General features: G+C 31.5%; 1 protein-coding gene across 1 annotated transcript; it reads right to left on the bottom strand.

The window, feature by feature from the left end:
- Positions 1-91: 91 nt before the first annotated feature.
- Positions 92-11,828, bottom strand: LOC114163070 (uncharacterized). Its single transcript, XM_028047133.2, has 19 exons — positions 11,322-11,828; positions 10,216-10,524; positions 9,682-9,870; positions 9,392-9,475; positions 8,659-8,718; positions 8,226-8,270; positions 7,371-7,576; positions 5,761-6,234; positions 5,132-5,258; positions 4,850-5,047; positions 4,681-4,770; positions 4,223-4,285; positions 3,626-3,700; positions 3,471-3,521; positions 3,137-3,217; positions 2,452-2,586; positions 2,063-2,170; positions 1,298-1,363; positions 92-544 (listed from the first exon to the last, which is right to left on the bottom strand). The coding sequence occupies exons 2-19, from the start codon at positions 10,516-10,518 to the stop codon at positions 476-478; spliced, it is 2,424 nt and encodes an 807-aa protein (XP_027902934.1). The 5' UTR covers positions 10,519-10,524; positions 11,322-11,828; the 3' UTR covers positions 92-475.
- Positions 11,829-15,323: the final 3,495 nt, after the last annotated feature.

Here is a 15,323-nt window from a genome sequence, read left to right on the forward strand (position 1 = left end):
AGTGCAAGTGCTCCAAGGAGAATAAGATTAATATTAACTCGATAGAAGCAGATAAAGTGAATGTATAATGCTTGGAATTGGAGGAACATCATAACAAAAATCAAACATACACTTGGTCTTCTTACATTGATAATGAATATTCATTAGCCCTCGCAAATGTTTATAAGAACTTGAAAACGTATTCGACATTGCAGCTAGAAATTTCTGCATTCTATCCATAATGTAAGCATAAAACTTTCACTTTTGGTGTATGAAACAAAAATTGTCATTTACAAAGAGTGAAACCTTAATAGCACTTATTAAGACTAAATATACTATCTAACTAATTATATACAAGTTCTGCAGCAAGCCTATATGCGAGTGGAATTTTTCGTTACATGAAGGGAGAAAATTTTAACTCATACATAGTTAGAGAAATTATACAACACTGAACTTGCGTTCAAGCTTTGCATGGCAGTGATATTCCCAAATAGCTCTATTCCTTTTGGAAGAAAGAGAGAACAAGATCTGTGTGCACAGAGAAGAGCTGTGTATCCACGAAAAGCTATTTGGCAAAAGACAACAAAGGAAAAATCCGAATCAGTAAACTGGGAATAATACCCAAAAACATAAAATCTCTGCTTAGACGTTCAATAAATTACATGAATATGATAAACATGCCAAAAGTATTTAAGCAAGCTGACAAATAAGTACTCTACTGAACATGCATGTCAACCTATAAAGAATTATTGCTTATTATGCACATTCACTTGGTTTGCCACATTAACAAGTAGATGGATGCAGTTGAGAACACAGCAATCACGTGTTTACTTGACTTTAGAACAAGTCAATTCCCCAATCAAGAACTACATCGAATCCAGGTGACAAGTAGCTATTTTCAGCCATATGTTTCAAGAGTACAAGACACTCAACAGCCACATGGTAAAGGTTCCACATGAATCTCAAGATTTTGGTAAAACCCTTAACAACCTGGCTTGGCCTGATGTCAATAAGCTTGTCATCGGCGATAGATAGATGGATAGATATCCTTCAATAGTTGAGAATAAATTGACCAAACCTCGGAGATATAAAGCATTACAATGACTGTCAAGCACTAACACAATTTAGCTAGAAAAACTACACCATGAAACTATGTTTGAATCATATTCACATAAATATAGCTTTTGGAATTGGACTTGAGAAATTGAAAATCAAATAAATTTTGGGAGTCAGTTCCGGTTTTTAAAACCAGAAAGTAAATAAAGATAACTTTATACAAAATTAGCATAAATCATGATGTAAAGTTCATGAGCCAAACCTTCATGAAAGGCCTATCACGATAAGGAAATGAGTCGATGAAACTCTCCTTCAAAAGCAAGGATACCTGAACGTACAAGCATTCATATCTTTAAATTGTGAGCTAAAGTCTGTTATTTGCAATGCAAGTAAATATTTGCAAACTATGATAAGAATATGAATTAGAATTGTTCAATTTACATAATCCTGTTTTAATTATATTTTAATTTTGCTTATTGAACATAAGAATATGATCATTCTACATCTCAATGCCAGCAAATTGAGCAAAACCTAGTGTGAAATTGCATAAAGAGACCAAGAAAACATAAGTATAGACAAACAATTTAAACTTATCTATCTTGAGTGCCACGTCGCTGAACTTAAAATTTTAGCCAATAAAGAATTTTCAGGAGAAGAAGGTAATGTAGTTATAAGGGTAGTATTAAAAGATTACCCACTAAAGAATTATGGTGCGTGTTTCGTTAAAGTGTATAAAGTAGATCCAATACTTTAAGATGTATTTTTACAACCCTACCCTTCCAGACTCAAATCAATTGATCATCAAAAACTAACCACTGTATAAGTGTAGGCCCTTTGATTAAATCCTTATTTTAAGAACGTGAGACATTAGAAACAATTGGAAAATATATATATATATACATATATATATATATATATATATATATATATATATACATACATACATACATACATACATACATACATACATATATATAGATTACCCATAAAAATGCAATGATGTTTGCTGTTAAGAGAAAACACGGACCTTATCATCATTGGATTGTACATTGGTTATTGTATGCGAACGAATGTTATGGCAAAGGGAATCCAAATAAGTCCTTAACACCGATAAGAACCCCTTGGCAGCTTCTACCTGTTGGAAAAACAACATAAGATGATGTGACATTATGCTGACATGACTGTTGACAATGTTACAGAAATATGAATAACAGATTGTTGACAATATGACATTCTATAAACCTATCAAAAACTAGTATTTTTTTAAACTCTGATAAAATGATGAATTATTAGGCAAATGAATAACCGAATTTGTAAAATTGGTATAAATACCTAACCAAAAAAGCGAGAGAAAGAAACAGAGGACATGAGGGAGCGTAATGTATAAGGAAGAAGTGATAATTAAGAGATACCCACCTGTACTTCTGTGCATTCATATACTGGCCTTCTCCTACCCAAGTAACTTTCTCCCACTAGAGTTGCATGATAAGGGCGTAAAGAAGCGATCAACTCTTTCTGCCGTGGCAGTTGAGGTATTGCTGATGACCTCACCTATGGTGAAAAAACAGCATTTGTTGTAAGAGATCATGTTTATCTTGCTATAACTTTAAAATAAAGTATGATAGAAGTTAAAACACAACTCACATAAACCCACAATATTTCATCCAGACTCACATGCAGACTCTAACTACCTCAGTTAGTTAGGGTGCAATATATAAACACCCTTTGTATAACTAATTCAGTGGGGTTGAATATATTGAGTAGAAGTTGGGTGACCAATTCAGTTGTTGGGTTGTATGAGTAATTTGAGCACTTTCTTACCAAACAAAGAAAAAAAACCGAATTTGATAAAAAATAAATTTCAAAGGAACACGAAATGTGAAAACATAAAAGTGCAAATGATAATAATCAAGCAGTATGAATTCAACAATGCATAGCATCGTTTCATTCGTGTTCAATTAAGAATTTTGCAAGATAATAGGATAGAAGTAGCCAAGCATACAATTTCCTAACAAATACAAACAACATTGTTTTTGGGGAAGGAGATGGGAACCATGCTTTATGGCATTGTAGAATAGAAAAAGAAAAAGAAATAGCAGACCTGATTCCTGTTGGCGTCAACCACGATAACATTATTAGTTAACTTTGACTGAACTTCACTGGTCTTGTTTTTGATACCAACCTGAAGTATCAATTTTGAGGCAAGTCAGTTATGATAAATGATATCATCAATATAAAAAAAGGCCACAATAAAAAACAGTTGAAACCAAATTTAAAACTACATACCACACTAATCACTCAAATTTTAATGTTAAAATTTATAGAAGATATTATTTAATGGACTTCACAAGCTCCAACACACAATATTCAATATCTTTATCTATGTAAGTAAATCAAGTATTAATCTTATAGTACAGCAAGACCAGAATACTCACTATGTAAGGCACAGGTGCATCCAGAAACTCAAGCATGTCATTTGGTAGAACCTAGAAGAGTATGATGCTCTTATCAAATTCTGTAGTCGAGAAGTGGTACTAAAAACTACGAAAATCCATATTGATTTTTAAATATGAAAGGAGAGGAACCAAACCGGCATTAGTAAGCTTTGCCATTGGTAGGGCCGAATTAGTGAAATAACTGATAAAACTGACGCAGATAGGATTCCCTGGTCATAAAAGAATCAAATTGCTTCCATTAAGGATTATTATGAAATGTCAACAATTCAAGTGAGATGCTTGTTTCTGACAATTAAAGTCTCTAAATCAGCCAATCCAATATTGGGTTGGGTCAAAACCACATATAGCTAACCATATTCAATGTGGATATAATAAATTTGTAAACAGAGGATATGCACATTTGCAAGATTCAAAGATAATTAACATAACTCCTGATGCTGTCTGTACATTACAGAATAAGTAGCAAAATAGCTGACCATCAACGCATGAGCATGTCAGCAAGGCCAAAATGGGCACATCATAATTCAAATCTAAATATAACTAACAGAGCAAGGGTAACTTAAGTACAAATATAGTTAGTACTGTTTCTAACAGTGCATGGGAGAGAAAAAGGCATATACAGGTATCCAACCAATGGATCAGATAACATTAGCCTTAATATAAAATTGAATAGAGAAAATAAACAATATTCACAATATCATTACTGACTTAAGTTGAGCCACAAGACATACCAAATTAGAACAGACAAAAACTATCTGCTTCTCCAGTAGAGCTCCTGCAAAGAATGCTAACACCTGCAGAATAGACATAAAACCATTCAAACCAACATGTAGCTGTAAAAGTCCTGGACAAACATTATACAAATTCTACACAAATCAATACATTTCAACTCCGGGGCTCAATGGATCAGCAATATTTTAATGCCATCTAGGCTTACTTGTTTAATCATGTGTCCTTCAACTCTTTACAGCTGCGTTAACTTATTATCATGTATAGATCATAATTTTTGGAACTGTTTTCCTTTCCCATAAATCAGTTGTAATATATGTAATATCTCCCATAACCTCTGCTTTCTAAAGTAGCTGACGAATTATGAAAATGGCACCATAGTCAAATCAGTTTTTTCCACAAATGTTGAGATATTTGGTATAAGAACATATATTCAATCACAAGGTATAACAGAACTTACATTTTCAAGTCTCAAGGTACCACACATGCACCCTACAGCCCATGTAGATAATGCAGTTGCCTCCTCCTCAGCCAGAAGAGAATTGTGAGCCTGAGAAGAACAAACAAAAAATTAAGTATTGTCATGAGTCTATGGGCATCAAACACAATACATAATTACCGTAACGTACCTCTGCAAATTCCAGGCCTGCACTGAAAGATTTCAAATCAACAGTTGAACCAGCAAGATGTAGAATTGCATCATCTGGTCTGTGATATTCTAAAGGATGCAGGTGCTCCAAAGGATGAAACCTAAGTGATGTGCCCCTTGCAGGGCAACTTAAGCAATAATACTCACTTATAATCTGTAATAATCCACAGTTATTTGCCTGGGAATTGATGAAAATAACATAAGTTAATATCAATACACAATCCAAAAAATAACAGTACAAAATGCATTTCAAAGTACAAACCTTAGCCCACTCAAGAATAACATTTAGGTCATTCAAATCCTCTTGACCAGAGAACGAAGCATCTTCAGTCTCGGTATCATCGGCATCACTCCTGAAATTCCTGTCATCACAAGGAGAGCCCTGAAAACTGCACGAAGCAGATGTTTAAGATGTGAAATGAACAGATTATAACTGCAATATCCTTCACAGGGTGAACCTTGAACGCAGCATAAAACAGCCATACGTTTTATTCAACCATTTGGAAGAGGCAACAAAAATATAATACACCACAGCGTATTCACACTAAAACATAACTGCATAAAGAGTCATTCAATGACTGCTGTGATATTCCTCATCAACTCATTCCACAAAACATATGCAAGAATACACCAGACAACATAATAGTAATGAACAACACTTAATAAAAAATCAACCAACATATCTGCTGTCAATTGAAGTCAAGGAATAAACAAGTAACAAAATTATTTGAACCTATAGAGAATCAAGTACATCAAACAATTCATACAGAAGATATTCTTCTTGGCTCTTTCAGATCTGACCACAAAACAAAACACAGGGAACACCATTACATTTGCTAACTTTACATAAATACAGACTAAATGCGCTGAACAATGACAAAAGTGTTGTACCTGCAGGAAGATTCAGAACTTTCATACTGGCAATACCGCAAGAGTGGTAGAATAGCATTGGGTAAACGCCTATCTTCTGACTGTTTATTAGTTACAAAAGCATCTCCATACAAATCACAATCGTCAGCATTCGTAGGGGCAGATTCTTCATTAACATTTTTTTTATCCTTTTCAAGATCACAAGACACAGGATTGTCATCATTGACTCTATCATTAAATATATGCAGCTCCACGTTAACTATTTCTTTCTTGGGATAACTACTATCATCTTCAATGATTTCCGGTAAGGAATTTATTAGGCTTGATTGAGAAATCGTTGGACTGTCATCATGTCTATCTTCTAATCTATCATTCACCAACGTGCACTCTGAATGTTCCCCAAAATTGTCTTCACCACAGCTATCTTCAACATATTCTAAATCTAAATCTCCAATGTTTTTCGTCAAGCGATCTAGTCGTTCTTGCATGAAGATGCTACAAAGATATCAGCACAGTAAATCAAACAAAAACCATAAAAGTGTAGCACACATACTGTCAAGTAGATTGCCAACAGTTCTAACACATTAAATGTGAACATATAAAATGCATAATTCCAATAATTTTACCAAACACCAAGATGACATACAGCACACAATAATGTAAGCTACCAAAACTAAATTAACAACAAACAAGCATATCCCATGAGATGTTATTGCATACATAGATCAATCAATTCCATTGGGCTCCTTCAAAAACAATGTCGTTCTTAATAGTCTGAAGAAAACTGTGATGACAAACAAAGGTCAGACGGCGTATACTGAACAAGACTAAAATAGTCAAAAATGGATCAACACACTCTGACACCAATTTGAAAGTGAACTTTAAGCATATAACACAACTTCAAAAATTGACTGCTATAACTTGGCCAAATCTCTATTTGGTGTGATATCTTGAATACACTTAATATTTCCCAAGTACAATGGACAAGTTTGATAGTTTCTTCACCTATAAGAAAATAGTAAAGTTACTCCACTGTGCTAAGACCAAATTTATGTCACAACAAACTACATCTTGCCTCCAGCAAAGATTGAACCATTTCCAATTACTTTCAGCCAATATGTTATTTACTTCAATTAATATCATCTGGACATCAATAAAACAGGGTTTTTTCCTCCAACTTATATTGGGTGTGAAGTGTTTGCCCAAGTACATGAATTCCTCTCACTATTAAACATTGATTTGCTTATTGTATGTCTTTTTCAGCCTAGTTGATTAATTAAGGAAATGCAGGTATTTATTTTATCAGTCCATTTGAAACTGAAAAAAGTTCGTAGTAGAAAATAAACTAATATTTAAGCAATCACAGCGACAAGTCAATTTCCACAAACATATAAAATACTAGCACTAATGTTTCAATACTGCACATTAATCCTATAAATCTTCACCGGATCACTAATACTAGCACTAATGTTTCAGTATTGCACATTAATCCTATAAACCCTCACCAGATCATTAATTACTTGACAAACTTTGGTGCATAAAAGACACAACATAACAGCCAATACTAACAGAACTGTTCTTCCAAAAATTAATACAATAAATGACAAGATATGTTAAACATCCCAACCTACCTGTTCAACACACCAAAGTGCAATTCAAAAAATGGGAGCCTTGAGAGAATGCAGTAACATCTTTGTGTAGTTAATAAATGGCGTTCGCGTTTCAAAGGAGAATAACTTGACCGTTTCTCAGAAATCAGGGAAAGCAATCCAGAGGGTTTTTGCACTAACTCTTCAACCAAGACACAGCATCCATAAAGAGTTGAATTATCAGCACCCTGTGTCATTAAAAGACGCCCAAAAGAAAGAAGCGTTGTCAGGAATGAGTACAATATAAAAAACAAAAACATTAAGGAGGGACCCAAAAACTCAAAGCTTGAATGGGACTATATGAATCTTTGATGCCTTGGAAGAGGTAAACCTAAAAAGCTACAAACGTAGACCCAAGGAAAATTAAGGTACAAAAACAACAACAAAAAAATCCAAACTAACATTGACCAGCTATAAACCTAGTGAAATAGTGAAAGGAAATAATGATGAAAATATATGCACCTCGGGAAAAAGTTGCTACTAACATGGTTGGTTAACTAAGTCCAGAACTGGTTACTCATTAACCACTCTGAATATTGCCATACAACTGGGTGGTTACATAATCGTAAGGATTAATTCCTTCAGTAATTTTTTCAAATAGCATTTGCTAAGAATAATTTAGAAAGATGCATTAGACTAGTGAAAAATGAAAAGACATGAATTAGCATATTCCATTTGTGAAATATATAATTCCAAAATAGATTTTGGAAAGTTTCAAAAATATACAATCCAATTTTCATTCTTAGAATATATTGATGTAAGGAAAAGAGAGAGAACATTAGTATAAGAAAATATAAGACAGATGAAACAAAGTAATGATTCGATCACTTAAGTTACCTGTAGTCTAAATACAAAAGATAGATCCCTTTGTTTAAGGTGTTCCTGCAAAAAAAAATACACAAACACAGGTGAGCATCGTGTTAAAAATCTCAAACACTCTCCAGCCTCATCATACAAGTTGGTCATCCAATATACTGATAGGGTGTTTGTTATGAAGTTGGGAAGCCTCGAACATAGGTAGAACTCAATGATAGTAGAAACATGGAGTGGAGTTAAAGTAGCATGGATCGCATGTTAACAATAAAACAAACATGCTAGGAGTCTGTATACAATGAAGTTGCAGATGCTAAGTAACCAGATTGACAAAGAGATATATAATTTCAGACTGTTAGTTACTAATTGGCCAAATGAAGCCAAAATATTATAATACTAACAAAAGAAAATTTGCATAATGCATAATATTAGTGGAATAAAAATATTTCATAAATACCTGCCCAAAAAGAATTTCATTCAATTCACTCATGGAAGGTGTTCTCTCGACAGCATTAACCTAAAATCAGATACAGGAAAAAGCAAAACCTAAATATAAGTTCCATATAAGTTACTGACACAAAAATAAATAAATCTAACTCACTGCAGATACATCAACCAAAAATTTGGTATTCAGATAATTGATGCAAAAAATTAAATACAAAATAATATTGATCACTCTGATTCATCAAGATACTTTTTGTATACTAATGTATTGTGGGTTCCTAATCTAAGTAGGTTTTTATTTGATAACAACGCTGTACTCTTCGACCTATCTGGAAGAGCTTTCTTACTGCTTATTTTGAATAACCCAAGTACTTACAAAAGTTTATGGGAGAGCTTATGCAGATGGCTTGTGATAGTTTCATAAACTGTTTTCTAGCTTATGAAAACAACTTACAACTTTATAAAAGTAGTTTCAGCTTATTCCCCCCTTTGATTATAAACAAAAGGAAGATACGTGGTTTTTTTCCATAATATTAAATTGGGATGGGGGAATATCTTTCAAAAAGCTACAACTTTTTCCGGACACTTTTTATCGTCAAAATAATTCCCCAATGCTAGAAGTAATCTGTTCTCAGTATTTATCAGAAAATGATACTCATAATGACGATGGTGAAGATGTTGATAGTAACAATAGTGGCATAAAACGGGTAGGGGGAAATTAGAAGTTCGTTGTGCGTACACCTAACCTCCAAGCCTCCAGGGAAGCAGAAAGAGAGAAGATCCTTGTCGTTAAGAGGCAGCTGTTTTTCTGGAGGGTAAACAAATAAGACCTGGAAATAAAATGAACATAAAGTTGTCATGATACCAATACATCTGAACATAAAACCAATATTCAGAACAGAAGCCAATGAAATTTGTAGTGGACACAGCAAAAGTACTGTTGGGAAAAAAAAAAAGTGATAGGACAAGAGGCAGTTAGAATAATTATCACAGTTATAGTAATGGAAATTCAATTTATGCATCTGATTATCAAAACCTGAGGTTCAAGACTAGGCCCCACACGAGATTGATTCTGATAACCAAGAGCACTTCTTAATTTGCCAGGGCCTTCAGACTTTCTTAAGAAACATTGTCTTTGCAGTGCCTGAATATCACAATTCGGATGAAGTCCAACAACCACCATGCTTTCAAACAGCTTTGTTGGCTCCTTCCATGACCTATGGTCCTGTAAAATATGAGGAAGTCTCAGAGTCTGGGAACAAATTAGTATGAGTTTGCGTGCCGAGTCAAAAAGAAGGCACAAATCTAAAAACGCTGATGATGACATTTAGCAAAAAGAAACATATGCAGATATGATGGTTTAAGGTGAAAAGGGAAACAGCTGAATGTTCAAGTAACTCATGCTTGGGCCAAACTGCTAAATGAAGAACTAAGGGGAAAAGTATTTAAAACCTAGTACCAAAATCCAACAGTATCAACCAACTTAAATTTCCTCATAGTTTACGCTAAAGAGTGCAACAAACATCTAGTTCTGACTTCTAATGATTCAGTAAGAAGATTTTAGTTCTACCATGTACTGTAACTGAAAGTTTGCAGCCCATTGACGCTTCTGAGCTGTCAGGATTTCCGGATTGTAATTGTTATATTTAACTTCAGAAGGGCGAGAAAATCCTTTTATCATTTTTGTAACTTGATACTGCAGCCTTTGAAATTGATTTCCACCTTGATCATTTTTTGATGAATATATAACGGATGGCCTTGGAGAATTTACAGCAGAAGCAACAGCTCTTGCCACATCCTCTGTTGTCTGCATAATAATTGAAGCACCCCATTTAGGACTACCAGTCACTTCTTCCTTTGACATTCCAGCCATTTGTATCTTCAAAACAAACATAACAATGATTTTGGTAGGTTAAATTCTCTAAGAAGCAAGATTAATTCAAAGAAAAATAATGCTACAAACAAATCTCAAATCCATTACAAAATGTGGATACCTTATTATCATGCAAGCCAACATAAAATAGTGACAGCTATGAAAAAAAATACCAACAAGTTGCCAAAAACTAATTCTTCCTATGCGCAGAAAACGGAGTATTTTTTAAGGTAGAACTTAAAATTTATTCTTTAAGCATGGCACCACGCCTAAAAACATGTGATATTGAGCTCTTCAAAAGTGGCATCAGAAAACTATAATCGTTAGTAATAACGAAAATCCAATGATGAACCCAGCATAAACTGGGTCGTCCACAGTGACTTCATTTCACATAAAGATGAAACAAACCCCCAAACCAAAACGTTTCCACTTATAACTTGCCTTCAACAAACAGGCTTAAGTATTACAAAATATCAATTTTAGCACTCCGATTTCATACTCAAAGCTACAGCAGTAACCATCTCATGTTTCATGTTTACTCTGTCTGTTACACAAACTGAAAAAACACAGAGAGGGTGAATAACCGATCCACAGCCTGAATGGCACACATAAAAAAAAATACATTTAATCTAATTCATAAACCCCGAAGGAGAAAAGTAATGAAAAAGGAAAAAAAAATAAAAATAAAACAGAGCAAGGTAGAAGATGGAAAAAGTCGATCAAATTGAACAGATTGAACACATACGCAACTGAAATCCGAAAACCCACAAAAACAAAACCCAAAAAAAAAAAAAAAAACTTACCACAAAATAGCGGAACAAAGGAAACAATAGAAAATAGGGGGTTGAGGCAGAGATAAAGGCTCTGAAGAAAAAGTGGGGCAAGTGAAGGGATTGAGGTTGGAGAGAGAAAGAAGTGATGTTTAAGATTAATTAATTCATCAACTTCTTCAGGTAGTTTTTTTCTCTGGGTCTGGAAACAAATTATGGAAGAAAAATTGATTGTGTTAGAAGGTGAAATGGTCCATGCAATGCGAAGCAATTGAAAGCAGAAGAAAAAAGGTTGGCGATAGTAATTAGGGTAATAAATTGGAAGTGGTAGTGGGAGTAGTAGAAGCTTCGTAGGCGTCGAAACGAAACGAGAAACGGCGAAACGACAATTCTAATGTTCATACACACAGTGTTGTAGTTTAGGGACCAACAAAGAGGAACGTCGGTTTTTCTATGTTTTTGTTTGGATCGTTGATTCGATTGGTTCTTGCTTCTCGCTGCTTCTCACCTTCCTCCCACTATCACTTCCTCATTCTCCTATCTTATTACCATACTCTTCTTTTTTGTTTTTATATCACATATAAATAATAATAATAATAATAATAACATTTTTTTTATTTTGCGGTAAGTATATATGTTCACCTTTTAACTTTAAAATATATGTAATAATTGAAGATTTTTATGGTGATTTAAAGAACGAATTTTTATTTTTATTGTGTTTATTTTATACATTTATTGTCCAGATTTCTAGCCGTATCGATTGCAATTCTTAGTTTCTATAATTTAGGTCCTATTTCAGATAATCTCGTTAAAAAAAAATTATAGAAAAATTTGAACAAAAATTTTCAGAAGCTAAAATTAATTTGTATACGAGGTGATTCATTCATTTATAAACTCGAGGAAATGTTTTAGCTGATAAAAAAATCTTATTTTTATTTTTAAAGAATGTTTATAAAAAATTTACCGAAATAGTATTATCCTATATATCTGGATGAATATCTGTAAAATTGATTTTCAAGTGAACTTTATTTAAATGCAAAATTTGTCCATTATAAAAAATCATGGTTATTGAGAATTATAAATTTTCGGGAATTATTATTCTTTTGAATGATTAGTCTTATTTTTTATTAAAAAATATTCTGAAAATATTTATATCAAGATTTACTGTAATAATCATATTTAGTATTTATATTATAATATTTATTTCAAAACACATTCTTCTTTTTCAGTAAAATATATTTTAAAAAATTAAATTATTAAGAAATTTAAAAGGAGACAACTATATATAAATTTATACATATCAATTTCAAAACTTAAAACATAACATTTTTATCATATTTCACCTCACCTGTAAAATCACATGCTACACCACATCACACGACCATTATAATTGAAATCCATACAAATACAAAAAAAATAATTATAATATATTACAGAAAAATCTATAATTACTAACAAATAAAATCTGTTAATAAGCAGAAATATATTAGTGCTAATAAATATTTGTTAATAATAAAAAAAATACATTAATAGTTTAAGTTTATTTGTGGATTATGGACAATAAAAAATCTATAAATAAAATTATCATTGATGGTTGTCAATAAATTCATTAATAATTACTAACTAACTAGTAAATCTATCATTAAATATCCGTGAAACAATATGTAATATAAGATAGTCTTATGTAATTAAATGTTTCTCTTATACTGACATGATATAATTTGTTTATCTTATATTCCATTGTATTTCTTTTTTCAAACAACATGTTTTTTCCTTGGGAGGAGAGTTTTTATGAAAATAATAAAAATATAATAATTATCGTTCATATTTTCTATTGGTCGAGTGATTTTTATTTATTTATTCATTATGATTGGGGTTGCTATTATTATTATAATCAGTACAATCAAATCAAATTAGTATAGTTATTGCTCTCATATTCATTATTATAGTCATAGTCATGATTAATTTATAAGAAGGTCCAGTATAATATGATACTTCAAAATGTTAACTATATTGATCACCTATTAAAATATATGTCTTTATAATTGTCACGTAAATCAACTGTAGTTAAATTAATAAAGTATACAAGATTCATTAGCTCTGTTTGGGTATGTAAAGTGTAAGAGAATAAAATTATATTATTTAAAAAAAATCTTAAAATATTATAAAATTTGATAAAATAAAATCTTAATTTAAGTGGTAAGTTTGAAGACGATAAAGTTTCTAAGAACAAGAGTTGTGTACATAAATAAAGGAAAATGTTGACAAATAGAAAGCGAAAAAAAAAAGAGGGAGAGAGGATTTTCAGAACTTGAATTTTAAAAAACTGAATGATAAAAGAAATTGTTCTTGACACCTCTATTTTCCTAAACTTACTCCATATGCATGTATTGATTTTGTTTCATAAATATATAAATTATAATCTTAATTCGAATAGTTATGATAAACACATAAAACCCAATGTGATATAGAGAAAATTTTACATCTAAATTTAAATCTTTAAATTGTTTAATCGATTTTAGTTATTTCACACCATCAAAGTAAAACGTTCCAATATTTTCGTACTTACTTAAGTCATTAATAACTATAGGATTGAATAAATGCTACGTCAATTAAAGATCATGATCTTTTCAAAACTTCTACTTTTTATTTTTATATTTTATTTTTTTGTCTGAAGTTCTGTCAAATAGATATTTTTAATTACTATTTTGGTTTTAGGTTTGTATTTGTTTTGGTATTTATATTTATTTTTTTAAGTTTAATTTTTGTTAATTATAGTTAATGTAATTATTTTATTAATTTGACATAGTTTGAGAGGTGACTATATATTAGTTCAATAAAACACTTAATTAGTAATTTGATCTTCTTTTTTTTTTTTTCCTGACTCAGTTGAGTTTTTGTACTTTTTACATGGAGACAGTGTAGTCATTTTTCTATCAGTGTCGTCCTTCACGGGTTTTGAGAACAAATTCAAAATGAGTAGACAAAATGGATATCTTAGATTTAAAGGAGTCAATTTTGGATTCTAATGAGACAATCTCGATGACATTGTGTAGTCGAAAATATGGGCTTGAACGAAATAAGAGGATTTGGATATGTGATCACCTACAAACTATGTTAACATTCATTTTACGAATGTGATTACATTGACTCTAATTAATAAAAACTGGAAAAAAAACAAATATATGAATTAAAACGAATCAAATGTCCAAATATAAGACCAAATTACTAATTCAATCAATAAACATTTTAGATTTTTTTTTTCAATGAACGACACTTAACACCACGTAAATATTGTTTTCATATATTTTTAAAGTGAAAATTGCATCTTCTAAAAATAATGAGATGAATAATTCTTTCATGATTTTTTAGTTATATTAAACTATATGTTACAACTTTTCTCCGCAACTCAACACATAATAAAGTGTATAAGGTATGATAATGTGGCTTAGTGGTTAATTTGGATAAATAAAAATAATTAAGTAAGTTTAAGAAGAAGAGTAAAAGAAGTTGTGGATTTAATCCTCACTAAAGCGTACTGATAAATATTCATCATGATACTAAATTCAAAAATTTATTTATTATTTATAATTTTAATATTTCATTTAAAATTCATATATTATCCAAATTGATGCTTAATCAATCTACATATTTTCCTTATTTTGATACCATTTCCACTGCTATAAATTTATATTTCATCTAAGTTTGCATAGAAATACATGGGTAATGGTGAAAAAAATGTAAAGTTGGTGAGTGTTTGACACCTCTAAATGCCATTAAAAAAAAATTGAGAGATTTTAGGTATGATAGAAGATCTTGTTCCATTATGAATCCTATGCAAAGGTAGCTTTAATGTGGCCAATGTTTCCGTGTCTTAAATTTCTTCTTTACCACAATTTGGATAGAGATCACAAAAGATGACGCAACATGATGTGGACATTAGATATACATAAATATACAATTTAAAAAATATAGTTCAAAATTAAACTTTTAAATTTATATTGCTATTTATACACAAATTAAAATTAACTTATA

The sequence above is a fragment of the Vigna unguiculata genome, chromosome 9 (genome assembly GCF_037176805.1).
Source record: "Vigna unguiculata cultivar grain cowpea cultivar isolate G323 ecotype 2 chromosome 9, ASM3717680v1, whole genome shotgun sequence".
Taxonomy (NCBI): domain Eukaryota; kingdom Viridiplantae; phylum Streptophyta; class Magnoliopsida; order Fabales; family Fabaceae; genus Vigna; species Vigna unguiculata.